General features: G+C 49.2%; 1 protein-coding gene across 2 annotated transcripts in view; it reads left to right on the top strand.

Annotated features, from left to right (window-relative positions):
• PPP1R16B (protein phosphatase 1, regulatory subunit 16B) overlaps positions 1 to 27,605 on the top strand; it is a 120,513-nt gene that overhangs the window by 66,680 nt on the left and 26,228 nt on the right. For both annotated transcript variants that reach the window (XM_011929051.1, XM_011929050.1), the window contains exons 3-4: positions 19,194 to 19,264; positions 25,136 to 25,281. In XM_011929051.1, coding sequence (XP_011784441.1) covers positions 19,194 to 19,264; positions 25,136 to 25,281 — 217 coding nt within the window. The remainder of the gene's footprint in view (positions 1 to 19,193; positions 19,265 to 25,135; positions 25,282 to 27,605) is intronic.

The raw sequence follows: 27,605 nt of genomic DNA, 5'->3' as shown, positions 1-27,605 counted from the left end.
AAAGCTCATCGTCATGTGACTGTGGGTGCAGCTGTGCCCATGGTAATGTAACTAAGTATTTACAATCTAGCTCAGCTCTGATCAGTGGAAAAATAATGTGAGCCTCATATGTAATTTTAAATGTTCTAATAGTTCCAGTAAAGCAGGCAAGAGACAGGTGAAATTAATTTGAATAATTATTTAACTCAACATCATTTCAACATGTATTTAGTATAAAAATATTAATGGGTATGTTACATATCTTTTTCACACTAAATCTTCAAAGTCCGGTGTGCATTTTATACCCCCAGCACATCTCAATCTGGATTATGCACATTTCAAGTACTCCCCAGCCCTGGACGCCGTGGAGGGTGGCAGGCACTCTGACTGAGGTGCGCAGAGCCTGCTGAGGGCACTTAACTCAGGGTCAAGGGAGACTTCACCGGGTGGTGGCTTCAGTCATTTATTCATTTGCTCATTTACTGTTCAACTAATGTTTACTGAATGCTTCCTGTGCTGGGTGTGATAGCTGGGCAGAGACTCTGCTTGGAGGAAGGAGGGAAGGGTATTCCAGACTAGGGGAGCAGATTGCAAGCTCTGAGAGGGCAGACTGGTGTCTGTCTGGTTCACTGCTGTAGCCCTGCACCTGGTGCAGAGTTGGTGCCTGGCGAATATTTGCGGAGTGGGGAAGGAGGGAGAGAGGAGTTGGGCATTTCTAAAGCGCAGTAGGCAGAGAAGACTGCTCAGAGAGGAAGCTGGAGACACCGTTCTCAAACTTGACAGTGCACTGGAATCACTGGGAGGGTTTGTTAAAGCACAGATTGTTAGACACCCCCTCCCGCAGGGTTCCTGATCCAGTAGGGCTGGGGTAGGGCCACAGGATTTGCATTGCCAGCAGATTCCCAGGTGCTGCTGCTGCTGCTGGTCCAGGGATCACTGAGAACCACTGGGCTAAACCATGAACACTGTGAAGGCAGAGAGGAGCCAGGAGAGGTTTCTGAGCAGGAGAGAGGGGCGCACTTAGGTTTGTGATTTAGAAAACTGTGGGTGCGAGGCACTGTGGCGCGTGCCTGTAGTCCCAGCTACTCAGTAGGCTGAAGCAGGAGGATCACTTGGGTCTGGGAGATCTGGGCTGTAGTGTGCTATGCCGATCGGGTGTCCGCACTAAGTTTGGCATGAATATGGTGACCTCCCGGGAGCGGAGGAACACCAGGATGCCTAAGGAAGGGTGAATCGGCCCAGGTTGGAAACAGAGCAGGTCAAAATTCCCCTGCTGATCAGAAAACTGTGCGTGGCTGCTGAGGACAGGGGTTTCCACCTCCTTCCCACCTCTCCTGCCAGGTCAGTGGCACCCTTAGCTCAGGAGGGTGCGTCAGGACCCAGTTCCATCCTCACGTGGTGGGGAAGCCTGGGCTGTGCTCCCAGAACAAGAAACAGACCCCGGTGATGAGTGTCAAATGTGGATGGTTCTCTGCGCTGTGGGCGGAAATAGAAACCCTTAGTCAGCTGTGGGGTTCAGCGATGAATTTCCCTGGTTAACGGAAACTTGACTGGCTGCGGGTGAGGGGGAGGTTGGGTTCTGAGACGTCTAGGAGGCCTGGGCTCTTCGGTCCTCATGGTGCCCAGCTCAGCGTGATGTCTTCAGGCTCGAGATCGCTTCCTTCCGTTGAGCCTCTTCTCTGGGGGCACTCATTATGTATGCTACATAACAAATCACCCCAAAATGTGGCGACTGAAAGCAACAACAGATGTCTGTTTTCTCACAGTTTCTGTGAGTCAGGGACCCGGGATCACTGGGTGGTTTGGTCTCAGGGTCTCTTAGGAGGCTGTAGTCAATATGTGGGCCAAGGCCTGACTGGGTTAGGAGATCTGATTCTACAATGGCGCCCACAGGCGGTTGACAGGAAGCCTCACTCCCTCACTGGTGGTCTTTTCACAGGACTACTAAGTCTTCACACTATGATAGCTGGCCTCTCCCAGAACAGGTGATCCAAGGGGCAAGAGAGTAGCTGAAACTTTTTTTTTTTTTTTTTTTGGAGACGGAGTCTCGCTCTGTTGCCTAGGCTGGAATGCAATGGCGTGATCTCAGCTCACTGCAACCTCCGCCTCCCGGGTTCAAGCAATTCTCCTGCCTCAGCCTCTGGGGTAGCTGAGATTGCAGGTATACGCTACCACACCCGGCTAATTTTTGTATTTTTAGTGGAGACAGGGTTTCACCATGTTGACCAGGATGGTCTCGAACTCCTGATCTCAGGTGATCTGCCTGCCTCGGCCTCCCAAAGTGCTGGGATTACAGGCCCAGGTGTGAGCCACCACGCCTGGCCATCTGAAATATCTTTTATGACCCAGACTCACAAGGCACACTCCATCCTATTGGTGACATGTTAGCCCTGTTCACTGGGGAAGGGAACTGGACAAGAGCGTGAATCCTAGGAGGCTGGGGTATTTGGGTGGCATCTTGGAGACGGACCACAATGCCCAAACTGTCCTTTGGCCTTATCTCGTAGTCAGTCCACAGATCTCCAAAGATAACTGTATTTGGTGCTGCTATTTGTTGTCTTGGAGCTTGAAGACTGGGCCCTACATTCCTAAGGGGTGCCTGCTGGGGCTAGGAGGTGGGGTAGGGGAGAGCCAGCTAGTAGCTAAACACCTTACTCATTCCAGACACTGTGGTCAACACTTTATAATCTAATTCTCAGACAATCTTGTGAGATTATAGTCCCCATTCTACAGATGAGGAAACTGAGGCTCAGATAGAGGAGATGACACATGTGAGATCAAACCACTGGAATATGGTGGGGTCTGAATTCTGAACCACTACACCTGTGTTTTCATATCATACCAGGTGCAGTGCTTAGGTAGACTGCATGTCCCCCAACATTATGCTGTGATGGCTTCTCTCCAGGGTGGAAGTGGTTGGAGCAAAGGTCAGACTGGCCCTTTCATCCCTTGGGCTCAGAGCCTGGCACTAGGCACGCTGGCAGAAGAGGAAACAGGAAGGCTTTGGGCTGCATGCAGATTCCCAATTCTTAAAACCTGGGGTCAAGTTTGGCTCTCTCATACATTCTCATGGTGGAGCAAGCATGGGTCAAGTGTGGGTGTATTGGAGCCTCTTACCAGCTGAGTAGATTGGGGTAAGTTAATTAAACTCACTGTGCCTCAGTATCCCCAATTGTAAAACAGGAGCTCATGGTAGAGCCTGCCTCACATTTGCCTTGGGCTGTTGTAAGGATTAAATGAGATCATTTCCTACACGTGCAAGACTCAGGGCTGGGCACAGAGCAAGTGGTCAGTAAACGTGAGCTCTTCTTATCACCGGCTTGTTAGATGCTGCTATGCATCTGCTCTCTGTTCCCACATCTGGCTGAGCTGTGAGGATATGAGTGTTGAAGACCATGGCACTTTTGTCTATTGCTGGGAGCATCAGCAAATGATCCATCCCCCAGGTCCTAGAGCTCAGGGCATTCTCATCAAATGGCTCTCAAGTCCCATACATCACTCTACCTCCATCCTGTCCTGGTCCTCTCTGAGCCAGGAACAGAGGGTTCCAGAAGCCTTGGAAAACTTGCAGCTTGCTCCCCTCTGGGCCCAGCCAGCTCCTCTCTAGCTGTTTCTGCCTGATAAGAGAGTGGATTTTTCCATTTCCTGCAGCAGAAATGCTCCTGTTTCCTCTCTGCCCACCCAGCTGCCCTGGTTTCTGCTACTGCACGGGCAGAAGATGGGTATCTGGAAGTCACAGGAGATTGTGCACATTAAGGGAGGGTAGCAGGACAGGGCCCCCCGGGCAGGTGGGGCTGCCAGGCAGTCAGCATACCTTGCAGGAGCCAGACTTCTCTGTTCTGTTATGACATGGGAACTGAGTCTGTATCAGAAATGACAAAACCAAACACCCGCAAACAAAACCCCCTAGCCAAGCAAACAGGAAGCAGGGTCTGGATAAAAATACCATCCTCTTTGCAGCTGCAGCCTCCACCATGCAGGTTTCAGAAGGTCACGCTCTTGACAGGAAATGCGGCTGCTTTCAGAGGGGAGAGATGGCTGAGTTGGGGCCGGGGGTAGAGACAGTGAGGACAGCCAGAAGCAACAGCAGGCTCTCTGGGGAGGTTCGTGCACCCTTCACTTCTTAACAGGTGAAGGAACTGGGCCCAATCTGTCTGTGCCCTTCCTGGCCACGATCCCAGGGTTCACCTTGGGCTTTTGTTTCTTCCTCTCCTACCAGGGACCAGGAGACTTTTATTGTGAGGGTGAAATGAGACTGTGGTTTCGAACTTGTTTTTTTTTTGTTTTTTTGTTTTTTTCTTTAAGATGGAGTTTCGCTCTTGTTGCCCAGGCTGGAGTGCAAAGGTGCGATCTCAACTCACTGCAACCTTCACCTCCCAGGTTCGGGTGATTATCCTACTTCAGCCTCCTGCGTAGCTGGGATTACAGGTGCCCACCACCACACCTGGCTAATTTTTTTGTATTTTTAGTAGAGACATGTTTCACCATGTTGGCCAGGCTGGTCTCGAACTCCTGACCTCAGGTGATCTGCTCACCTTGGCCTCCCAAAGTGCTGGGATTACAGACATGAGCCACCGCACCCAGCCATTGAACATATTTTGTTAGCTGAAAAGCATTACCCTGAGGATCAGCAAAGTTTTTCAGCAAAGGGCTAGATAAGAAATATTTTCGGCTGTGTGGCCATATGGTCTCTGTCTAACTCCTCAGCTGTGCTGCTGGAGCCTCAAAACAGCCATAGGCAATGCATAACAAGGGAGCGTGTGTTCCAATTAGTTTTTGGACACTGATATGCCACTTTCATATAATGTTCATGTATTGCCAAATATTACTCTTCTTTGATTTTTTTCAACCATTAAAAAAAATAGAAGCCATTCTTAGCTTGCAGGCAGTATAAAATTAAGTCAGATTCGGTTTGTAGACCACAGTGTGCCAACCCCTGCACTCTCCAAACATAATGGTTTGTATTATTGTTGCTATTTAACTTCCTACTCAATATAGGAATCCCAGCTTGAGCACTTCCTTCATGGGGTCAGCCAGGTTGAGACTTTGTTTCTGTGCTAGCTACTTTGAGCAGAAATAGAGTTCTTACCACTTGGCTATCATTCTGTGGAAGGTTTTTGTTTTTTGGTGAAACTGAGAAGTTCTGATTATAAAGGTAGTACATATGGATTTTAAAATGCTTGGGAAATACTGGCAAACAGAAAATAAAAATCCCTGATAAAGCATAGCTACCGTATATATTTTTTTCCAATGAAAAGTGTGGATGTGTGGAATGTATTTTTTTCCTTTCCAGTTGAGATTGCATTGAATGTAAAGTTTTGACTCCTTGTTTTTCCATTCTATATTACATATCAAGCATTTTCCCATGTCATTAGAAATTCCTCAAAGCTACCAGCTGCAGAATATTCCATTATATGGATGTTCCATCATTTACCAAATCAACCTTCAATTGTTTAGGCATTTGGGTTGCCTCCAGGATTTCTCACTTATAAACAATATGCATATAAACAATGCCGCTGTGAACATCCTCGTTCGTAAATCTTTGCCCTCTGATCTTTTCTTTAGGGAGTATGTGTGCTGAAGATTCCTAGGAAAACTGTGCTTCTGACTTATAACTTATATACTAACTTTTTTTTTTTTTTGAGTTGGAGTCTCGCTCTTGTTGCCCATGCTGGAGTGCAATAGTGTGACCTCAGCCCACTGCAACCTCCCAGGTTCAAGCAATTCTCCTGCCTCAGCCTCCTGAATAGCTGGGATTACAGGCACCCACCACCACACCCAGCTAATTTTTTTGTATTTTTAGTAGAGATGGGGTTTCACCATGTTGGCCAGGCTGGTCTCGAACTCCTGACCTCAGGTCATCCATGCGCCTCAGGCTCCCAAAGTGCTGGGATTACAGGCGTGAACCACGGCACCCAGCCTATGCTAATCATTTTTGCTTTACTGAATTTGACCTTGCTGATTATGCAATTCATAAGGTTTCCTCACTGATAATGACTTCATTCTCCCCTCCTGCACCACTAGCCCCAGGCAGCCACTGATCTGTTTTCTGTTTATAATTTCATTTTGAAGTACCTCATTTTTGATCAGCCTAAAGTTGATTACCTCCTTATTTGCTCAGAATTCCATTCTTCACAATAGTAACGCTGCCACCTCCACTTTCTTTGTGTTTGTGTTTGCCTGTTTTATATTTGAACATTCCTTTATTTTTAGTCTCCCTGTTATTTTGTTTGGAATATATCTCTTGTAAGCAGCACACAGTTGATTTTTTTTTTTTTTTGGCAACCAAATCATTGCTGCTTTATGGGAAGGATAAATGATTCAATTTATTCATCTGGTACATATTTGGATGTCAGTCATCTTGCTTCGTGATTTGTGGCATTTGTTTCTTTATTATTTCTTTCATTTTGTGACTTTAACGAATACTATGTTGATTTGCATTTATATTTTCCATTGATAATGTGGAAGATACAAGTAGTGACTTCAATTTCTTGTGTGGTTACCTTCAAAATTTTCAGAAATCTTGTTTTATTTTCCCAGGCAGACACTTGGAAGCCCAAAGGAGGATTTGTTCATGTCCTATGTAATACAGGGCTGAGGCAGAGTAGCATCTTTAGGAAAGACCAAAATTGAAAGGCAGGCAGAGACTGGAGAGGTAGTTTGGGGACAGCAAAACAGGACCAGGGAAATCAGAGGGAAGCTTCAAAAGGGACAGGTGTGAACTGAAGGAACTTCCCCCTTCATATGCAGCTTGTTGCCTCTCGCTAAAGATTGATAGGAATGGATTTTATTCTTGGCTATATTTGAATGAGGGTCCTTTGTAATTAGTCATGCCTGAAATACCAGTTATGTATGGAATCACCCAGACTAGAATTAAATCTCAGCACTTACTAGCTAAATAAGCTTGGGAAAATCATATAAATTCTCTGTCAAATGGTCTAATGATAGCACCTAAGTCATGGTGTTGTTGTGGGGATTGAGGGATCCCAGGGATCTGGGATAATACATGTAACATCCTGGGACAGTGCCTCATACTCGGAAAATAGTCAATGAATGTTAGATGCTATTATGATGGCTGTGAAGCTATTACAGTGTTTATACGCATGTATCTCCTACTTGCAGGGCTGGAAATATTTTTATCTATTACTTGCCTGGAGAGATAAAGTAATTGGACTATTAAAAAAAATCAGGAGAGATAGCTGGAAGGAGAAGTGAGGTGAAAGGGATGGGTCTTGGAGAGCAAGAGCAAGTCGGAAAGAGGCATGCAGGGCATTTGGGGAGAGGGGAATTGGGATAAGAGCAGATACCTTGGAGAGCTCCCAGGCGGCCAGTGCCTATTTAGGCACGCCAGGCTCTGCAGAGCGGAAGGGAGATCAGGTCGCTAGGTCTGCAGTGAAGCTGTAAGGAGAGGTGCTGGGAGAATTCTGGAGGTAGAATCAGTAAAGAACAGGGGCCTGATACAGCGGGGGTCTGATGTTTTATGCATAGAAAGCGTAAGTTCCAAGATCATGTTTCTGGATAAGGGGGACCCTTGCCATCATTCTCTGAGATTAAGCACTGTAAGGGGTAAGAGAAGGAGAAGGAAGGGAGAAGAAGAGAGAGGGAAGGGTCCAAGGCACACAGTCTTTGCAGCTTTGGTGGAGAAACCTTACAGGCCCATATCATCTTCATGGTAGCTGAGTTAAATGCAGTTCTCCCTCCCTTTGAGGAAATCTAATACACAAATGTCCCTTTACACATTAGGAAGTGATGCCCCACCTCACCCCAACCTCCATGTCTCAGAAAGGCTATACATTTTGAAAAGGATTAACTGCAGGCCTACTTTGTACATCAGTTTTCTGGGTATCTTTAGTTTTTTATTCTTAGAATTAAAAACGTCTTTTTAATTTGTTCATTCAGTCAACAAATATTTGTTGAGTGCTTTCTCTAGGAGCTGCATGCCCCAGATAAGAATTCAGACATGAGTTGCCCACATAGAGCTTATATCCTAAAGGGTGTGCTGTCACTTTTCCTGCATACCCCCAATGCCAAATGTAAGTTACATGTGCAGAGGCATCTGGGTAGTTGATGTGAATCTCTGTTAACCCCTTTTGTCTAGCAGAGACATATGTCCTGGGCACGGAGCTTCTAGAAGGGAGAAGGTTTATAGCTACGTGTCTGGGGTCCCCTTGGCTATCTTGTCCTGGTGATGCTAAGGGTATCAGAGATGGTAGGAGAGGAACTGGCCTCTTTGTTCAAGCCAAAGGGTGAAGATTCTCTCTGAGAAGGAAAAGTCTGTGGCCCAGCCAGGGAATGCTCTTGTCCAAAGGAAGAAGCATACAGTAGCCCAAGAATAGATGTTCTGGCCATTTCTGAGGCTTGGGTAGAGGCCAGGTAAGCTCCATTCACTTCTGCGGTCATCTGAAATTGACTGGGGGCCTGAACTGCATCACACAGAGAAACATGGTAGCCAAAAGATGGTCCTACTCGCCCTACCCTTCTAGAACTTTAGTGTTGTGAAGACACAGACAAATTCATATATGACTATAAAATAGTGTTAAGTCTTTTTGGAGTTTGGGGGGCACAGCAATCACATGAGAAGGGTGCCTGGCCCAGCCTGGGAGACCTGCAGGAGGCTTTGTAGAGGAAATGACATTGAAGCTGGGACTTGGAATCTAAGTAAGAATTAACCAGGTGAAGTGAAGACAGAGAAAGACAGGCAGGGCTGGGCGTGGTGGCTCACGACTGTAATCTCATCCCTTTGGGAGGCTGAGGCAGGAGGATCACTTGAGCTCAGGAGTTCAAGACCAGCCTGGACAACATGGCAAAATGTCATCTCTACAAAAATCCAAAAAAAAATTTAAAACTTAGCTGGGCATGGTGGTACGCACCTATACTCCCAGCTACTTAGGAGGCTGAGGTGGGAGGATTGCTTGAGCCCTGGAGGTCGAGGCTGCAGGAAGCCTGATCATGCCACTGTAGTCCAGCCTGGGTGACAGAGGGACCTTGTCTCAAAAAAAAAAAAAACAAAAAGACAGGAAGAAGGAACAGCACATGAGAAGATGCACAAGAGAGGGTGGTATGGAGTGTGCTTGGTAGGGTGTGTGGTGGTTAGGAGGGATGATGCTGGGAAATACAGGCAGATTACATAGGGCCCAGAAGGGCCCAAGTGGCCAGTGGCCTTCCCCCTTCCTTCCCCTACACAATGATTGAGCACCTACTGTGTACCAGACACTGTCCTCAGCACTGTGGGTACAGTGATGAGTGGGACAGATGCTGTCTTGACCTCACAGACCTCCCAGGCTGGCAGGGGAATGAGATCCCAGCAGACCTAGTTTGGAACCCCTTCCTCTTCTTTTTTTAAAGTTGAGATATAATTCACAAACTATAGATTTTACCCTTTTGTTTGTTTGTTTGTTTGTTTGGCAGAGTTTCACTCTTGTTGTCCAGGCTGGAGTGCAATGGTGCGATCTCAGTTCACTGCAACCTCCACCTCCCGGGTTCAAGTGATTCTCCTGCCTCAGCCTCCTGAGTAGCTGGGATTACATGTGCTCACCACTACGCCAGGTTAATTTTTGTATGTTTGGTAGAGGTGGGGTTTCACTATGTTGGCCAGGATGGTCTCAACCTCTTGACCTCGTGATCCGCCCGCCTTGGCCTCCCAAAGTGCTGGGATTCCAGACGTGAGCCATTGCACCTGGCCAAAATTTACCCTTTTTTTTTTTTTTTTTTTTGAGATGAAATTTCGCTCTTGTTGCCCAGGCTGGAGTGCAATGGCACTGTCTTGGCTCACCACAACCTCTGTCTCCTGGGTTCAAGCAATTCTCCTGCCTTAGCCTCCTGAGTAGCTGGGATTACAGGCATGCGCCACCATGCCCGGCTAATTTTGTATTTTTAGTAGAAACAGGGTTTCTCCGTGTTGGTCAGGCTGGTCTCAAACTCCTAACCTCAGGTGATCCACCTGCCTTGGCCTCCCAAAGTGCTGGGATTACAGGTGTGAGCCACTGCGCCCAGCCCCAAATTTACCCTTTTTAAAGTGTGCAATTCTGTGGTCTTTGCTACAAGACCTTTCACAAGATTGTACAACTATCACCAGTGTTTAATTTCAGAACAATTTCAGCATCCTCAGAGGAAACCCTGTACTCATTAGTAGTCACTCCCCATTCTCCTTCCAGTCCCCTGACCCCTGGCAACCACTAATCTGCTTTCTCTTTCTATGGATTTGCCTATTCCGGACATTTCATGTAAATGAAATCACACAACATGTGGCCTCTGTGTCTGGCTTCCTTTACTTAGCATGATATTTTCAAGGTTCGTCCATGTTGTCACACATAGCCATACCTTATTTCTTTGTATGGCAAAATACTGTTCCATTGTATGGAATTTTGTTTATCCATTCATTAGTTGATGGAAATTTGGGTCTTACTTTAGAGATATGGCAACTAATGCTATAAAAACTTTTCATATGCAAAGTTTTGTATGGACATATATGTTCATTCCTCTTAAATATATACCTAGGAGTAGAATTGCTGGGTCAGGTGGTAATGCTATGTTTAACTTTTTAAGGACCTGTCAGTCTGTTTTCCACAATGCTGTGCCATCTTACATTCCCACCAGCAGGGCCTGAGGGCTCTGACTTCCGTGCGCCTTCACACGGTTGTCCAACCCCTCCTCTTCTTGAATGGGCCAAGAGTGATACTATCTATCTGGGGAAGAGCAGGGAGTTGGCGCCCGGGGCCTGAGGCTTGGTCCTGGGAATGTGACTTTGAGGGAAGCCCGTGTCTTTCTGGTCCACCAGGGTGAGTCATCACCCAGGATCTCGGGGGAGCTGCCTGGCAGAGGGGCGGGCTGCACCAGCCACTGCAGAAGCCACCATGCGACTTGACTGAGTCTCCACCCTCAGCTCCAGGCTGCCGGACTTCCCTGGGAGCAGCTGTTTCTGGCTATTTCTGCTCCAGGGAGGAGCAATGGTGGGTGGAAAGGTTGCAATTACTCGGTGGGGTGATTTTGGAAGCGCACTGCCTTGGGGACACAGGGCAGCTTTGACTTGGGAGGAGAGCAGAGGGGCTGCTCTGAGAATGCTGATCCTTTGGCATTATCTGAGCAGAGGGCTGGGCTCACAGCAGTCCTGACAGCACCTTGAAGAGGGGGAAATAAGTCTTTGCGGACTGAGCTTTTCATGCAGGAGGTGCAACCCAGTGGGCGGGATGTGGCAACATGAGGCAGGCCACCATGGTGCTTGGAAGCAGGGGCAGGCTGCGGTCTACCCACAGTGGAGATGCAGCAGGAAGACCGACAGAGGTGGTGCTGGACCTCAGGCTCAGTGTTCACTTCTGTGCCTCAGTGACTTCATTCGCAAATATAGTAAACACAAAGGCTGCAGCAATGCCTGTTGGCAACTGTCTTCTTTATCACATGATGTTCTGGAACACTGACCTTTATTGACAATGGTCTTGACCTTTCTCTTGGCTTTTTGCCATCCCTGTGGGCTCTCTTCGTGATAACATCTGTGTCCATCCTGTATGTCTCTCTGCTGTATATGTTTCCTTCCCTGGGTCCTTGTTTGCTACCATTTTAGCAAAGTGGTTAAGGGTTCACTCTTCGGAGCTGGCTGGGCCTGGATGAAAATCCCAGCTCTACCATTCCCAGCCAGGTGTCTTTGGGCAAATCATTTCATGTATTCAAACCTGAGCCTTAGTTTTCCCATCTGTAAATTGGAGCAATAATCCCAGGGAGTTATTTAATAACAGCAGGTTACTTATCCTCGTAGCTGGATTATGAGGACTAACTGACTTGATGGATATGAAGGGCTTAACACAATGCCTGGCACACAGTTAGTGCTGGGCTGTAGAAAGAGCAAGGGCACAGGGCAGAGAGAATGAGGAGTGGGGTCCTGGACAAAGGGACATACTGAGTCCCCTGCATCCAGCCTGCAGAAGGGACAGTGTTGGGGGGAGCTGAAGGACTCCTGTGGTCAGCCTCCAGGTCTGGCGGTGTTGATGAGGCAGGCTCAAGGAAGGGTGTCTCCTGACTCATTTTTTAAAGTTTGTTTTGTTGTTGTTGTTGTTTTTAAGAGACAGTATCCTGCTCTGTCATCCAGGCTGGAGTGCGGTGGTACAATCACAGCTCACTGCGGCCTCGAACTCCTGGCCTTAAGTGATCCTACCGCCTCGGCCTCCCAAAGCATTGGGATTACAGGTGTGAGCCACCACTTCTGGCCTCACTCAGTTTTGTACAAAAGTCACAATCATTGCTTTTCATTCCTGAGTCATGCTCCTGCAGTGCCCCGTGTCTGTGGGACTACACTGGGAAATAGTTTCATGGCCTCAGGAACAGGTAGCTCCATGGGCAACAAAGTAAGTGCTGCTGTGAAGGACAAAAGCAGAAATGCAGGGTAGTGTGGAGAGAATAGATGGGGAAGCTCAATGGAGATTGGGGCATCAAGGAAGGCCTCCCAGAAGAGGTGACATTTTAGCTAAAATCTGAAGGATGAAGAAGAGTTTGCCGGCCCAACAACGGGAAGAAAGAGGGTTCCAGGCGTAGGAAACTGTGTGTAAAGTCCTGGAGAATCGGAGCTCAGTTTTTGTTTTGTTTTGTTTTAGGAAATGAGAGGCCAGTGTGGCTAAACCAGTGAGGGATTCAGGGAGTGATTTCCAGGTGAGGCGGGTATGGAGCAGGCAGGGACCAGATCATGCAGTGCCTTGGAGGCAGTGGGAGGATGAGGCCTCATTGCTGGGCACGGGGCAGGAAAGGAAGGAAGAGAGATAGGAGGGTAGGCCTTGTGAGTGAACATGACACTGCAAGTCACATGGCCAGGTGGCAGCAGCTCAGCCCCAGGGCACCCCCCAGGGAGATGCAGATTGCCCAAGGTCCACCTTCACTGGGCAGACACCTCTGTCTGGCTGTCCCCGTTTCCCCAGAGGAGGAGCAGGAGCCACGCCTATGGTCGCATGTCACTGACCATCTCGAGGTCAGGAAGATGCTCTGTGAGACGGAGTGGGTCAGATGCCAAAGAAAACACAAGCTTGTCAGCGGTAATGTCTCCCTGCAAAGGCAGCCGCCACCAGCTTCCTGCTGAGACGGGCCGGCTCAGCCTCACTTGCTACAGCTGGAGATGGAGAGGACCAGATGGCCCTGTTTGGCCCAGCTTCCAGCCAGATTGCCAGGGAGGTGTGGGCGGAGCGGCGGGGTCGGCGCCAGGAGCAGGGATACGTGAGTGAGGAGGGTGGGAGCCACTTCTGTGCCATCTCAATAGGGTCCTGCCTGCGTAGGGGGTGGTGGGGCACCGACTGTGGCCTTACAGTGGTCCGTGAACCAGCATATGCTCAGAGCTCCCTGGAGGGAGACTGCCTCTGTCATTTTACCACCAGCTCTAAAGCTCTTGAGAGATGCAACGTGTTGATGGTTGTATTCCCAGCACCCAGCACAGGCTGGGACACAAGCAAAAGCTCACTGGTTGATTTTTGTTTTTGTTTTTAAAATAAATGCTAACAGTAGCCAGGGCCTTGTCTTCCTTAACCCCACAGCAATGCCATGGGGGAGCACTGTTGTGATCCCCATTTTGCAGATGAGGACATGGAGGCAGAGAGGGGGAATAACTTGCCTAGAGCTGCAGCTAAGCAAATGCATGAGAATAAATGGGTCACTCCGATGAACTGATGGCTGAGCCTGGGACTTAGGGCTTTGTGGGCAGGGAGCTGCCCTGAGTGTGGGCAAGTGAGAGAAGGTGTGGACACTCCTGGCCGAAGGAAAGAAGTGTGCCTTTCTTGTCTTTGTGTTCCCTGAGCTCCAGGCAACACCTTAGACGCAAGCCAGCTTCCTCCATTGTTCCAGGTGCTCCAGAAAGCAAGAGATGAGCCTGGAGAGGTAGAGAGACAGGACCGCTGGGCATGGCTGAGCAGGCTGCACACTGCATAATTCCAGGGTACTCTATTCACACAGACTATGATGAGAACAGTGCAAGGTACTGTTATGCAAGCATATTTGCATATTGCCTTAGAATTATGCAAGGCAGTAGCTCTGTAGGAGGGACCACACCATACAGGACTTTGAAGACCAGAGGTCTGCAAACCTTTTCTGCAAAGGGCCAGATAGTAAATATCGTAGGTCATGCGAGCCATACAGTCTCTGTTGTACCTACTCAAATCTGCTGTTGTAGGGTGAAAGCAGTCATAGGTGATATGTAAATGAATGAGTGTGGATGTGTTCCAATAAAACTTTATTTACAGAAACAGGCTGCCTGCCAGATTTGGCCCACAGGCCATAGTTTGCCAGTCCCAATGAAGGTCATGGAAGGATTCTGAACTTCATCCCAAGAGCACTGTGGAGGCTGGACATGGTTGTGTGTGTGCTTGGAGTCTCAACTACTCAGAAGGCCGAAGTGGGAGGATTGCTTGAGAGCAAGAGTTTGAGGCCAGCCTGGGCAACATAGTGAGGCCCTGTCTCTTAAAAAAAGAAGGTGGCGGCCAGATGCAGTGGCTCACGCCTGTAATCCCAGCACTTTGGGAGGCCGAGGCAGGCAGATCACGAGGTCAGGAGATTTAGACCATCCTGGCTAACACGGTGAAACCCTGTCTCTACTAAAAATACAAAAAATTAGCTGAGCATGGTGGCATGTGCCTGTAGTCCCAGCTACTCGGGAGACTGAGGCAGGAGAGCTGAGATCACACCACTGCACTCCAGCCTGGGCAACAGAGCGAGACTCCGTCTCAAAAAAAAAAAAAAAAAGAAGAAGAAGAAGGCTGGGCATGGTGGCTCGTGACTTAAATCCCAGCACTTTGGGAGGCTGAGATGGGAAGATTGCTTGAGGCCAGGAGTTTGAGACCAGCCTGGTCAACATAGTGAGATCCTATTTCTATATTTAAAAATAATAATAATAATAATAGAAGAAGAAGAAGAAAAGAGCAAAATGGAGCCATGAAAAGATTTAAAGCAGGGAGTCGGGGAGGCAGGTTTACATTTTAAATGCCCCTGAAAGAGCTAATCCCTCAGCAGGGTAACACCATTTTTTCTGTCCCATTTGCAGATCCTTGAACTCTTCTGTCTTCAAAAAGAGGCTTGGCCTGGGACTGCAGGGCCTCTGATACATAGACAGTTCCAGAAGCAGAGGTCACTGCTGTCCATTTCCCATTACCCTCGTCCCCAAATCAGCTCTCAGCACAGGTCTCGACATGGCAGAAATCCAGAAATGTTGGTTCCCATTCCTGGCCTTAGGGCAGAGTAGAATGGTCCACTGGCCACCTGCCTGGGCTTTGAAATCAGAGAGGCCTGGTGCCAAATCCCTGCTCCTTAATTTGGCCACGTGTGACTGAGCTACACCTTCCTGGCCCTCTGTCTCTTCTTCTGCATAAGAGGAATAATTATAGATGTGAACCCATAAAATAAAGTGATTCTGAATTGACCAAGATGCCAATGAAAGGCCTGGTAAGAAAACATTATTTTTATTTATTTATATATATATATTTTTGAGACAGAGTCTTGCTCCGTAACCCAGGCTGGAGTGCAGTGGTGCGGTGTTGGCTCACTGCAACCTCTGTCTCCTAAATTCAAGCTATTCTCCTGCCTCAGCCTCTTGAGTAGCTAGGATTACAGGCACGAGCTACCACGCCCAGCTAATTTTTGTATTTTTAGTAGTGACAAGGTTTCGCCATGTTGGCCAGGCTGGTCTTGAACTCCTGACCTCAAGTGATCCACATGCCTTGGCCTCCCAAAGTGCTGGAATTACAGGCATGAGCCACTGTGCCTGGCCAGAAAATATTATTAATATAATAATCATTTTCATACTGAACTCTAGAGGCAGGGAGCCTGACCGTGCACTGGACGGCGAGGACTTCGCTCCTGTGACTAGGTGCAGAGCTGGGCCTTGGGCTCCTAGCTACATTGGAAGTAGCACTGCTGAGGCAGCCTTGGCTCATGAATACTAAGGGCTTCCTAGAGAGGGGAATGATTTGTCCCACCTCTTGGGCTGAAAATAACTGCCCAACATCAGGGTAATTACATGGCTTGGATTCCGGCACAGCACGGAGGACACCCCAATAATTACTGTGCATAAACACTGCTTTTGGCAGCTGATGCTTATTTTCTGCCTCAAAGAGTATCTCCTGGACAGGAAGCTTATTCTGCTACCCATCCCATGGGAATTGAACCCCTAGCTAATGTGAGCAGAAGCATCCAGAAACCCATCCTAGTCAGGGACATAGTGGCCACTGCTCCTCTCCCAAAGGCCATCTGTCAGGCTCAGGGCACCCCCACTCACCTATGGGCAGGTTGGGCTTTGGTGATCAGTGGCTTTGCCATAATCTCCTACATGGTCCTGAGGCTAACACCAGGCACTGGGTCTGTAGGAGGCGCCTGCGAGCAGAGACCTGCCTGCTACAGACATGAGTCTTCCGGAGTCAGCCCTTGAGGGTGATCTGCTTTGCTCAGAGATGGAGAGGCTTTGTCCTTGGACTGAACTAGAGGGCTGCCCATTGGGTCAAGGTCCTAGAGGAGTTCTTGAGGACTTACTGTGTACCAGGCTTTAGGGATAGAGTCATAAGTACCAGGTCATGGTTCTGCCCTCATGGGGCTTAGTGTCCAATGGGCAGATACACTCAAAGCCCATAATTAGTTATACAATTGTAGTTGTGACAAAGCTGTAAATGAGATGTATAGGAGCTATGGGTATATATAACAGGAGCCTGGGGAGTTTGAGCTGAGACCTAAAGGATGAGGAGTGGGGCTGAGGTGTGTGTGTGTGTGTTAGTGTTAGAGGCAGATGCATGGATGATGGTGGTTGGATGGATGAATGGATGCTGGTGGATGGATGGATGAATGATTGAGTTTTCCAGGCAATGGGAACAGACTATGCAAAATCTCAGACCACAAGAAGTGGTGTGACTCTGTAACTGACAAAAGACTCTTGTGGAAAGTGTTTGGAGTTTAAGAAATGAGAATGGAGAGGTTAGCAGGCAGGATGATTGTGCACAGCTGAGCAAGTTGTGTACTGGACAGCTCCAGAGGATGCCAGTCTTAGAAACCATGATGTGGATGGTGCCTCCTAGAATTGTACAAGCTGGAGGTCTGCAGGCAGGGCTCACATCATGCAAGAACTTGTATGCCATAGGAAGAGTTTTGGACTTTATTCCCAGAGCAGTGGGGAGTCATGGAAGGATTTTAACAATTTGTGATAGAGCTAATTTTCATTTATAATGCCCCAAAGCAGCACTGTCCAATATAACTTTCCAGGAAGATGAAAATGTTCTATTTCTACACTTTCCAATATGGTAGCCACCAACCACTTGAAACAGCACAGCATGCCTGAGAAACTAAATTTGAAATGTTAATTCATTTAAGCAGCCATAATAGCCAGATGTAGCTAGTGGCACCATGTTGGTCAGGACAGCGCCAAAGGATCTGACCTTACTGGACAAGGTCCTGTCATGCTTAAGCCATACTGGCTATGCATACTGGGCAGGTCTACTGGAGATGCCACCTCTTGCTGGGTGGTGACCTCAACCTCCCCTTCATGCAGGGCCTTGGCTCACACTGAGGCCTAGGGTGCAACTGGGACTGTGGTTTGGGAACTGGGCCTCATGAGGATGGAGCTGAGGGGCTGTACCCCCACCCCATCCACTGCTCCTGAGCCCTTAAGGACTCTTCCCTTGCCTACCAGCGTCTTTTTCCCCTGTACCCCCTGGAGTTGCTGACTGGGTTTTTTGTCCTGCAGAAGGGATAGCCTTCTCTCCACCCTGCCCAGCTCACTTCTCATTTGTTTCCCCACAGCAGAAATCAACGAGGAAGCCACCTCAGCCCTGCCCTGTGGCATGAACCGTGGTGTGGAGAGAGTGTCTGCGCTGGGGATTAGGGGGTGTGGACTTTGGCTTCTGTTTCACAGGGAGCCAGACTTGGCTGGGGGTGGGAAGAGGCTCAGAGGGCTCGGGGCCAGCCTATGTGTCCTATCTGCAGTGCCTGGGCCTCCACGCCTGGCTTCATCAGCACGATGGCACGAGGGCCACACACACAAGCCAGCTTGCTTGTTCAAGTTCTTCCACTTGCTCCACAAACAGCCACCCTCTGTTCACCCCTCTGGCCTAGCGGTCCACTTGCCCAGTAACTGCACAGTCTACCTTTGGGAAGTTGGATCCAGGGAAGATCCTACTGAGGCCCTGCAAGCAGGCTCAGAGCCATTTGGACAGGAACAGTAGAGGTGTGGCCTGGAAGGGGAGCCAGGGGCTGGAGTGGACTCATCCCACTGGCTCCCTAGACTCCTCATCCATGGGGAGAGGCAAAGCTGGAGGGCCTCAGATCACCCTGCTAAAGCCAGAGCTGGGGTCCCAGTTGCCAAGCCGGGGAAGGGGCCTGCAGGGCTGCTGGGTGAGCTCCTCTCTTCTTTCCCTTTGCACTTGGGTTCAGGGGAGAATTAGGGCCTGAATGGTGGCGGGCAAAGGAGAAGGGAGGAGGATCATAGTGATAAGGGGAGGGGGCTCATCGTAAGCAAGAGGGATTCCAGGCTGTCAGTGCTGTTCACTGTGGCCTCCCTGTCCACTCAGAATCCCTGAAAACACACACACACACACACACACACACACCCCTAGACAAAATTCTAGGGATTGGAGATGGTTAAAACCTCTGCTACCTTCCTTCCCCAGGGCTCAGTAGGGCCAAAGAAGGGGCATTTGACACCCATAGGTGAGCCATTACCTGCTGCGGGGACCCACAGTTTTAATAAAAATCACCACATCTACCAGAGCAGGAGTTCACCTCCAAACCACATGCAGGCCACTGTGCTGAGCCCCTGGCATGGCTCGCCTCGATGACCACTCACACTGTCACCGTGAGGAGGATGAACATCATCCCCATTTTGCAGATGAGAAAACTGAGGCACAGAGAAGGTACTGTCTTGACCGAGGTTGCACAGCCAATGAGAATGGTGCCCAAATTTGAACCTCCAGAGTGTATGCTTTCAATGACTAGAATGTGCACCCTCTGGACAACAAATGTAAATTGCTTAGCTCAGTGCCTGGCATACAGGAAGTGCTGAATAATTGTTAGTTCTTGTTATTGTTATCCATAATAAGATAGGCAGCAGCATCCACCTCTTGGAAATTCTGGGCCTCAGTTGCCTCATCTGTAAAATGGGGAGGTGTTACTACATTCCTCATGGGCCTGGGGGAGAGTGGGTCTTACCCAGGCCCCTGCATGCCTGCACACCCAGTGTGCAACGGGAAGCTCACTCCTGTACCCTCCTATTGCAGTACGCTACTTCCTGAAGAATAAGGTCAGCCCTGATTTGTGCAATGAGGACGGACTCACAGCCCTACACCAGGTAAGGCTGGGCTCATTGGGGCTCCCGGGCTGCCTGCTCCTCACCTGGACAGGTACCCTGTTTCTTGGCACTTTCCTGCTGAGAACTCTCAGGGAGGAGGGAATGAGGGAGGGAGGAGGAGCTGCAGCTGGCCCATCTGAAAGGCTCTTGTCTACTTTGGAGACACGCGTGTCTGTTACTGCCATCCTACAGAGCCCTGTGTGCGCGCACAGACGCGCCTGCACATGCAGGCTCTGTTGACAGGGAGCCTTTGTTCACTGCATCCCTCCTGCCCATGAAAGCAAGTGTGTTTGGAGCTTGACAGTGTACGAAGCACATTCACACTTAATCAGGACATCCCATCCACCCTCGTGACAGAGGCAGTTGGCGGGACTTATGTGACCTGCCCAAGGTCACATGATCTTGATTTATGGCCTTGAGCCATGTGCTATCATGACATGTCTTTTCCAAGGCAGAGGGATGGGTCCAGTCCTCCTTGCTGGGGATGGCTGCTCTGGCTGTCACCTTTCACATGGATGCTGCTATAGCCTCGTAACTGGTCCCCAGCATTCAGTCTGGCTCTGCCATAATTCTCTCTCCACACAGCAGCCATGGGGATGCTGAAGCCAAAACTCTCTTCGTGTTACTCAAAGTTCTCTGGTGTCTTCCTATAATGGGGGGGATAAAAACAAACTCTGCACAAGGCCCCACTAGGCGGGGCTCGCACCCGATCTTCCAAGCCTCCTGGCTCTCGGGGCCCCAGCCACCCAACTTCTCAGGTCCTTGGACCCACTGCGCTCCTCCCCACCACACTTCCCACAGCACTTGGTGCTTTCACCCATTAGCTGCCCTCCACAGCAAAAGCTTCAGAGCTGTGCTGTGATGGACATACCCTTTGTCTTCTGAAGGCCCTCTTCCTTTGTAATTAGTCATTTTAGCCATTGATGTCATCATTTGGTGCTGACTTCTCCCCTACTCAGACACTGAGCTGCCCGAGGGCACAGCCCATGCTTCTTGCTTATGGGTGTGTCCTAGCATCTTTCCCCATGCTGGCATACAGCAGGTACTCAATATGTGCATGCTGAATTAATGCATGAACACACCAAAGCCTCCCTGTGCCCGAGTTTCTAAGTAGATGGACTTGAGTGAGAGGCCAGGCAGCCAGAACCCTGGGCTGGTGAGGGCCTCCCCACCTCCATGCAAGGGCCGGGGTGGGATGGACAGAGACTGGCCACGCCCTGCCCACAGGCCCCAGGGGCAGGTCCCTGTGTGTCTTCTTGACTTCTCTCTCACAGGGCCTCAGGCATCCACTCTCAGGCAGCTGCCTCAGTACCCTCTCTCCATCTGCCCTTGGAAACTCCCAGACTCCCAGCTCCATGAACTCTAGAGGGCCTGGGACTCCACCAGGGAGCGGAGGGCAGGTGGCTGCTGTAGCTTGCCCTGAAGTGGAGACCCAAATGCCAATTTCCAAGGCTGGGTAGCACCCACCAGCCATGGGCATGAGGACCAAATGTGTAGGCTACTTCCTACTGCATGCCAGAAAGGGGAGGACGTCAGGACTGAGTCAGACTTGTGGCCCAGAACTGTCACCCACTAGCTGTGTGACTGTGGGGAAGTTACTTAAGCTCTCTGTGCCTCAGTTTCCTCATCTCTAAAAGAGGAATAACAAGTACCCATCTCATTGGGTGGTTGTGAGGATTAAATGAACACACGTAAAACTCCTTTAAGCAGTGCTCAATACTGGATAAATATTATCTATTATTATTTATTAAAAGTTATTATTATTAAAATGTATCATGTGACCACTTCTCTGCAAATTACTTCAGTTATATATTTCATTTTGATCCTTATAATAAATCTCAGAAATATTATCATCCCCAGGCCGGGCATGGTGGCTTATGCCTGTAATCCCGGCACTTTGGGAGGCCAAGGCAGGCAGATCACCTGAGGTCAGGAGTTCAAGACCAGCCTGGCCAACATGGCAAAACCCTGTCTTTACTAAAAATACAAAAATTAGCTGGGTGTGGTGGCGGGTGTCTGTAATCCCAGCTACTAGGGAGGCTGAGGTACGGAGATTTGCTTGAACCCGGGAAGCAGAGGTTGTAGTGAGCCAAGATCATGCCACTGCCTTCCAGCCTGGGTGACAGAGTGAGACGCTGTCTCAAAAAAAAAAAAAAAAGAAATATTATCATCCCCATTTTATGACTGAGGAAACTGAGGCAGCCTATTCAATAGAACTTTCTACAATGATGAAAATGTTCTGTGTTTCTGCAGTGCACAGTACAATAGCCACCAGCCACATGCAGACCTCCAGCACTCGAAATGTGGCTGATGTGACTGAGGAAATGGATTTTGAATTTTATTTAATTTTACTGGATTTAAAGAAACAGTGGCTGTCATATTATACTGTGCAGCTTGGGGAGGTGAAATCTTGTCGAAGGTCAAACAGTGATTGAGTGTTGAAGCCAGGATTTGAAACAAGGTAGTCTTAACTGCTCTGTGGACACCACAGCTGCAATTCTCTGAGCCCCAGGTCTCCCCTTGAGTTGCCATCCCTGATGCAGTGAACTCTCGAGTGGCACCCTTTTTTTAGCTTGAGGTTCCCACCACCTCATATAGTGCTTCTTCCTTGTTGGTCACATTGCTTTTTCAGGACCAGTTTCTCCTGTGGGTTCCGAGGCCCCTGGGGATGCATGGTCAGGGAGGCGGGAACTCACCAGGCTCTGAGTTTAGCTGCATGAAGCTCATGGCTGACCAGCTGAAACCCACACCCCACCCCAACCACCACCTTTGCCTTGGGCCCCATGTTGAGATCCCTTTCAGGGAGACATCCACCCTCATCAGCCTGTGGAATTCCATTTATTTTTTCAACAAGTACCTATTGTGTATCCACTCCATGCCAGGTATCTTCTGGGGACAGGGCCCCAGAAGTAAGTTAGGCAGAGTCCCTGCTCTCAGAATTCAGAGTGTGCTGTGGCCACAGGCACATAAATCATAATAGAGGTAATGCAGTGTGGTCAGCCCTTGCACAGAGGCAGCTTAAAGCTGGGAACCGAAGACTTGACCCAAAGGGGAACTGAGAAAGGCTTCTTAGAGGACGGGATATCTGAGTTGGGTCTTGAAGGATGAGTAGGAGCTTGCTAGCTAGAAAAGGGGAAGGCAGAACATTCAAAGCCAAGGGAATAGCATGTGCAAAGCCTTGAGAAAGGGGCTCAGCATTTCAAGTTTGGAGTCTGGAGGGTTCCGTGTGGCACAATTAGAGCGCAGGGAGCCTCAGGGAGAGGTGCAGGTGGTGAGACTGAGAAGGTTAAGAACAGGGCCTTTGGAGTTAGACTGCTTGGATTTCAATTCATTTCTTACTCCGTGTGACATTGTGCCACCAGGTCTCCTTGAGCCAGTTTCCCCATCTATAAAAGGGGCCATTTCCCCATCTGTAAAAAGAGCAATCCTCCTTTTTTTGAAGATTAAATGAGGCAATGCATGGCCAAAGCTTAGCAAGCTGCTTGACTCTTGTAAGTCCTCAAAAAGTATTTGACATTGTTATTGACAATGTGATGTGACATGTTATTACTGTTGTTGCCGGGGCTGCTGTTATTGTTATCACTGCTGTTGTCACTGTTGCTCCAGTGCAACAAAGGAGATGGGGGCACATTAAGAAGAACTGCCCATGCCTGGCAAAGGAGTGTGGATTTTCTTCTCTTGGCAACAGGGAGCCCTCAGAGGTTTGTAAACGGAGAGCAACATGATTAGATTAATGAAGAAGCTCTCTCTGGTCGAGGGTGTTAGGAAGGGGAGTGACAGGGAGGTAGAGAGAGATGAGGAAACTTCATCCAGGGCAGAGGGTGGGGACAGCGATTTAGGAGATGTGCAATTCATACCTAGTGATAGATTGAAGGTGGGAAGGGAGGAGGTGGGAGGAGGTGGGAGGAGGTGGGAGGAGGCGACTGACTGCCAGGTGCCATTTCCCACCTCGGCCACCACAGAGGAGGAGGCCCGCCCACTCCACCAGCTACCACCTACTCCATGTGCGCCCCTGCACCCAGCCCCCAACGCAGCCCTTACTCAGGCTGGGTCTCCCAGGTATAGACTGGTCCAGCCCCTGTACATGTGTCTCACAAGACTCTGCCATTCTGGGCACACAGTCCCCTCCCGCTTCAACCTGAGGCTTCCACTCCACCCCCTATGTTTCCTGCAGTCTCCAGGGGTTGGATTTCTGGCCCTCTTGCCCCTGACCCCAGGGGCTTCTCAGTGGCATCTCCCAGTGAAGGCCTGGAGATGTTCACCTTCCACCACAGCCTCGCTTCGTTGCCTTTGGCGCCCTCTGCCGGCCGCGCCGTGCTGCTGCGTGGTTCTCCCGCCCACCTGAGGCAGCACCCAGCCGCTACAGGGTCACGTCTTTCCCTGCCTGTCCGGAGAGATGTCCTCAGACCTAGCCACCTTCCCCCCGCACCCCCGCCCCGCAAAGACTGGCTGGCGCAGAAAGAACCTGGGTCTCTGGCGCCATCTGTGCAAACGGCTGCTCCTTTCCCACATGTCCTGGCGCTGAGCCCTGGCTTCCCTGGGGATAGGGGTGGGGCTGTGGTGCCGCCCCAACCCACGCCTACACCCACGCCCACACCCACCTGGTGCCGTGGGCTTCCACAGCTGCTCCTGCTCCTTCTGCTGGCATCTGGACTCTTCTCTCTATCCCCGTGGTCGTTTCTGGAGGCCAAGCCACCATCATCTCTTAACTGGGTGACTTCAACACAGCTCCTTGCTGTCCCCTCCCAACGTGCACACATGTGTGTGGGCGTGCACGCGCACACACACAATCTGTTCTCCACGTGCAATCAGAGGAGCTGTTGTTTTTAAAAGCAAGTCTGATCCTGCTCCCCTTCTTAGCGTAACTCAGTGTCTCCCATTGCACTGAGGACCAAGTCCCAAGCCCTTATCTGGATGGGCAAGGCTGAGCCTTTGAGCCCTGCTGCGTCCCCTGCTGGCTTCCGCAGAAGTCACCTCTAGGGAAGAGTTTCCTCCTGCAGTCTGTAAAGTGACTCCCTGTCTTTCTCCTCTCTCCCAGCCTCTCTCACCCTGGCACCTAGCTTGACACCACTCTGTCTCCTTGGGATCTTTTCCTCCCTATCCCTGGAGTCTGGGGGCCACCTGTGTTGGAGCCTGTGTTCTCTCTAGGAGGCTGCAGGCTGCTGGCCCTTCCCTCTTACCGGGACTGCCCCGTGTGCAATCCTGCAGCATACAGGCAGGAGCACAAACATGGCTGTCTCCTCGCAGGGGCTATGAGGACCCCGTGGAACGCTCACGTGGAGCTAGATTCTTTGGAGGGGAGTCTTGGTTACTTGAAGGCTTCCCCGAGATCTGAGCTACTGGGTCAGAGGTTCCTAAGTCAGAGGTTTCAAGCTATGATCTTGAAACCACTTTGGAGGCCACTGCCGGGAAAGGGGAGCCCCCCCACCGCCCGCAACACACACACACCCCTGCCTCAACCCAAGCAATCCTGCTTGGATTTACTGGTCATCTAAGTGAGAGTTCTCCATACAATTTTGTTTGGAGAGAGCCTTCTGGGATTAAAAAAAAGTTTTAAAACCTCATTCAAAATTTTGTTCCATTTCACTGATACTTGCAAAGCATGTTATAGCTGACAGAGTGTTTTTTACCTGTATATTTTTATCTTATATATTATTTGCTTCATTTTTACTCACAAGGAGACTGAGGCCCAGAGAGGTGAAGTTGCTTGCTCAAGATCAAGGGCAATGCTTACAGTGTGAGCCTCATGGAGCTGGATTCAAACTTAGGCCTTCCACAGTCTTCCTCATGGCCTCCAGGGGGAACCTGGCATGTCCTGACCAGGGCCCAGGGTCCCGCCTGGAGCTGACTCTGCCTGTATGTCCCTCCCAGTGCTGCATCGACAACTTTGAGGAAATTGTCAAGCTGCTCCTCTCCCATGGTGCCAACGTGAACGCCAAGGACAACGAGCTGTGGACACCCCTCCATGCTGCAGCCACGTGCGGCCACATCAACCTGGTGAAGATCCTCGTTCAGTAGTACGTGCCCCTCCCTGCCCCAGAGCAGCCTCCCTCCACCTCTTGTCTTTTTCCAGCTTCCTTCTTTCTCCCCTCACTTCCTGCCTTCCTTCTTTCTTCCCTCCCTCCCTCCGTTCTTCCTTCTTCCCTCCCTTCCTTCTTTCTTCCCTCCCTCCATTTCTTCTTTCTTCCCTCTCTTCCTTCCTCCCTTTTTTCCTTCCCTCCCTCCCTTTCCTTTTTCTTCCCTCACTTCCTCCCTTCCTTCTTTCTTCCCTCTCTTCCTTTTTTCTTCTCTCCCTTCCTCCCTTCCTTCTTCCCTCCCTTCCTCCCTTTCTTCTTTCTTCCCTCCCTTCCTCCCTTTCTTCTTTCTTCCCCCCTTTCTCCTTTCCTTCTCTTGTCCCTCCATCTCTCCCTTCCTTTCTTTTCCCTACCTGCCTCCCTCCCTTTCTCCCTCCCTTCCTTTCTTCTTTCTTCCCTTCCTCCTTCCCTCCTTTTTTGTTTTTCTTTCTTCCTCTCCTCTTTTTTTCTCTCTCTCTGTCACTCTTTCTCAGTATCTCTTAGTGCTTGTCACTTTCTTTCTCCTCACATCCTCTCTTCATCTCTCTCTGTCTCTCTCTTTGCTTCTACCTCTTGCCCTCTCCTCCCCTCAGTTCCCCCTTACTATCCCCATCTCTGTGTGCCTGTTATTTTCTTCTTCTGTCTCTGTCTGCTCTGTCTGTCCTTCACTCTTTTTTTCCAGTCTCTTTTTATTTTCTCTCTTCTCCTTTCATGCTCTCTTTCTCCCCAATTTTTTTTAGTGATAAAATACATATAACATAAATTACCGTCTTAGCCATTTTAAGTGTGCAGGTTAGTGGTGTTAAGTACATTCATACTGTTGTGCAGCCATCACCCCCTCCATCTTCAGAACGACTTTCATCTTGCAAAACTGAAACTCTATACCTATTAAACAGTAATTCCCATTCCCTGTCCACCCCTGGTTCCTGGCAACCACCATTCTACTTTCTGTCTCTATGAATTTGACTACCATAAGCACTTTATAGAAGTGGATTTGGAAAGGCCGGATGCGGTAGTTCACGCCTGTCATCTCAGCATTTTGGGAGGCTGAGGCGGGCGGATCACCTGAGGTCGGGAGTTCGAGACCAGCCCGACCAACATGGTGAAGTCCCATCTCTACTAAAAATACAAAATTAGCTGAGTAGGGTGGCGCATGCCTGTCATCCCAGCTACTTGGCAGGCTGAGACAGGAGAATCACTTGAACCCAGGAGGTGGAGGTTGCAATGAGCTGAGATCACGCCATTGCACTCCAGCTTGGGCAACAAGAGCAAGACTCCACCTCAAAAAATAAATAAATAAATAAATAGTGAATTCAGCTGGGCATAGTGGCTCACGTCTGTAATCCCAGCTACTCGGGAGGCTGAGGCAGGAGAATCGCTTGAATCCAGGAGACTGAGGTTGCAGTGAGCCGAGATTGTACCACTGCAATCTAGCCTGGGCGATGGAGTGAATGAGACTCCATCTCAAAAAAAACCAAGAAGTAAATTCGTACAGTATTTGTCTTTTTTTGACTGGCATATTTCACTTAGCATAATGTCCTCAAGGTTCATCTATGTTGTAGTATGTGTCAGAGTTTCCTTCCTTTTTAAGGCTGAATGTACTCCATTGTATGTCTGTACCATGTTTCACTTATGCATCCATTCGTTGATGGACACCTGGGTTGCCTCCATGTTTTAGTTATTGTGAATCATGCTGTGATGAATATGGGTGTACAAATATCTCTTGAAACCCTGATTCCAGTTCCTTAGGTTATACACCCAGAAGTGGAATTGCTGGATCGTATGGTAATGCTATTTTAAATTTTTTATGGAGCTGCTATACTGTTTTCCACAACATTTTACATTCCCACAACAGTACACAAGGGTTCTAGTTTATTCACAGCCTCGCCAACACGTATTATTTTCTGCTTTTTCTTTTTTGTTATTAGCCATACTAGTAGGTGTGAGGTGGTCTCTCACTGTGGTTTTGATTTGTATTTTTCTATTGATGAGTGATGTTGAGCATCTTTTCATGTGCCCATTGTCCATCTGTATATCTTCTTTGGAGAAATGTCTATTCAAGTCCTTTGTCCATGTTTGAATTGGGTTGGGTTTTTGTCATTGAATTTTAGGATTTCTCTATGTATTCTGGAGATGAATCCCTTATCAGATAGATGTAATGTTTTCTCCCATTCTATGGGTTGTCTTTTTAACTCTGTTGGTTGTGGCTTTTGCTGCACAAAATTTTTAAATTTTCACAAAGTCCAATTTATCTACTTTTCCTTTTGTTGCCTGTGCCTTTGATGTCA

The sequence above is a fragment of the Colobus angolensis genome, unplaced genomic scaffold (genome assembly GCF_000951035.1).
Source record: "Colobus angolensis palliatus isolate OR3802 unplaced genomic scaffold, Cang.pa_1.0 Scaffold8, whole genome shotgun sequence".
NCBI lineage: Eukaryota > Metazoa > Chordata > Mammalia > Primates > Cercopithecidae > Colobus > Colobus angolensis.
The sequence above is the reverse complement of the archived record's forward strand: the minus strand, read 5'-3'. Positions and strand labels throughout refer to the sequence as shown.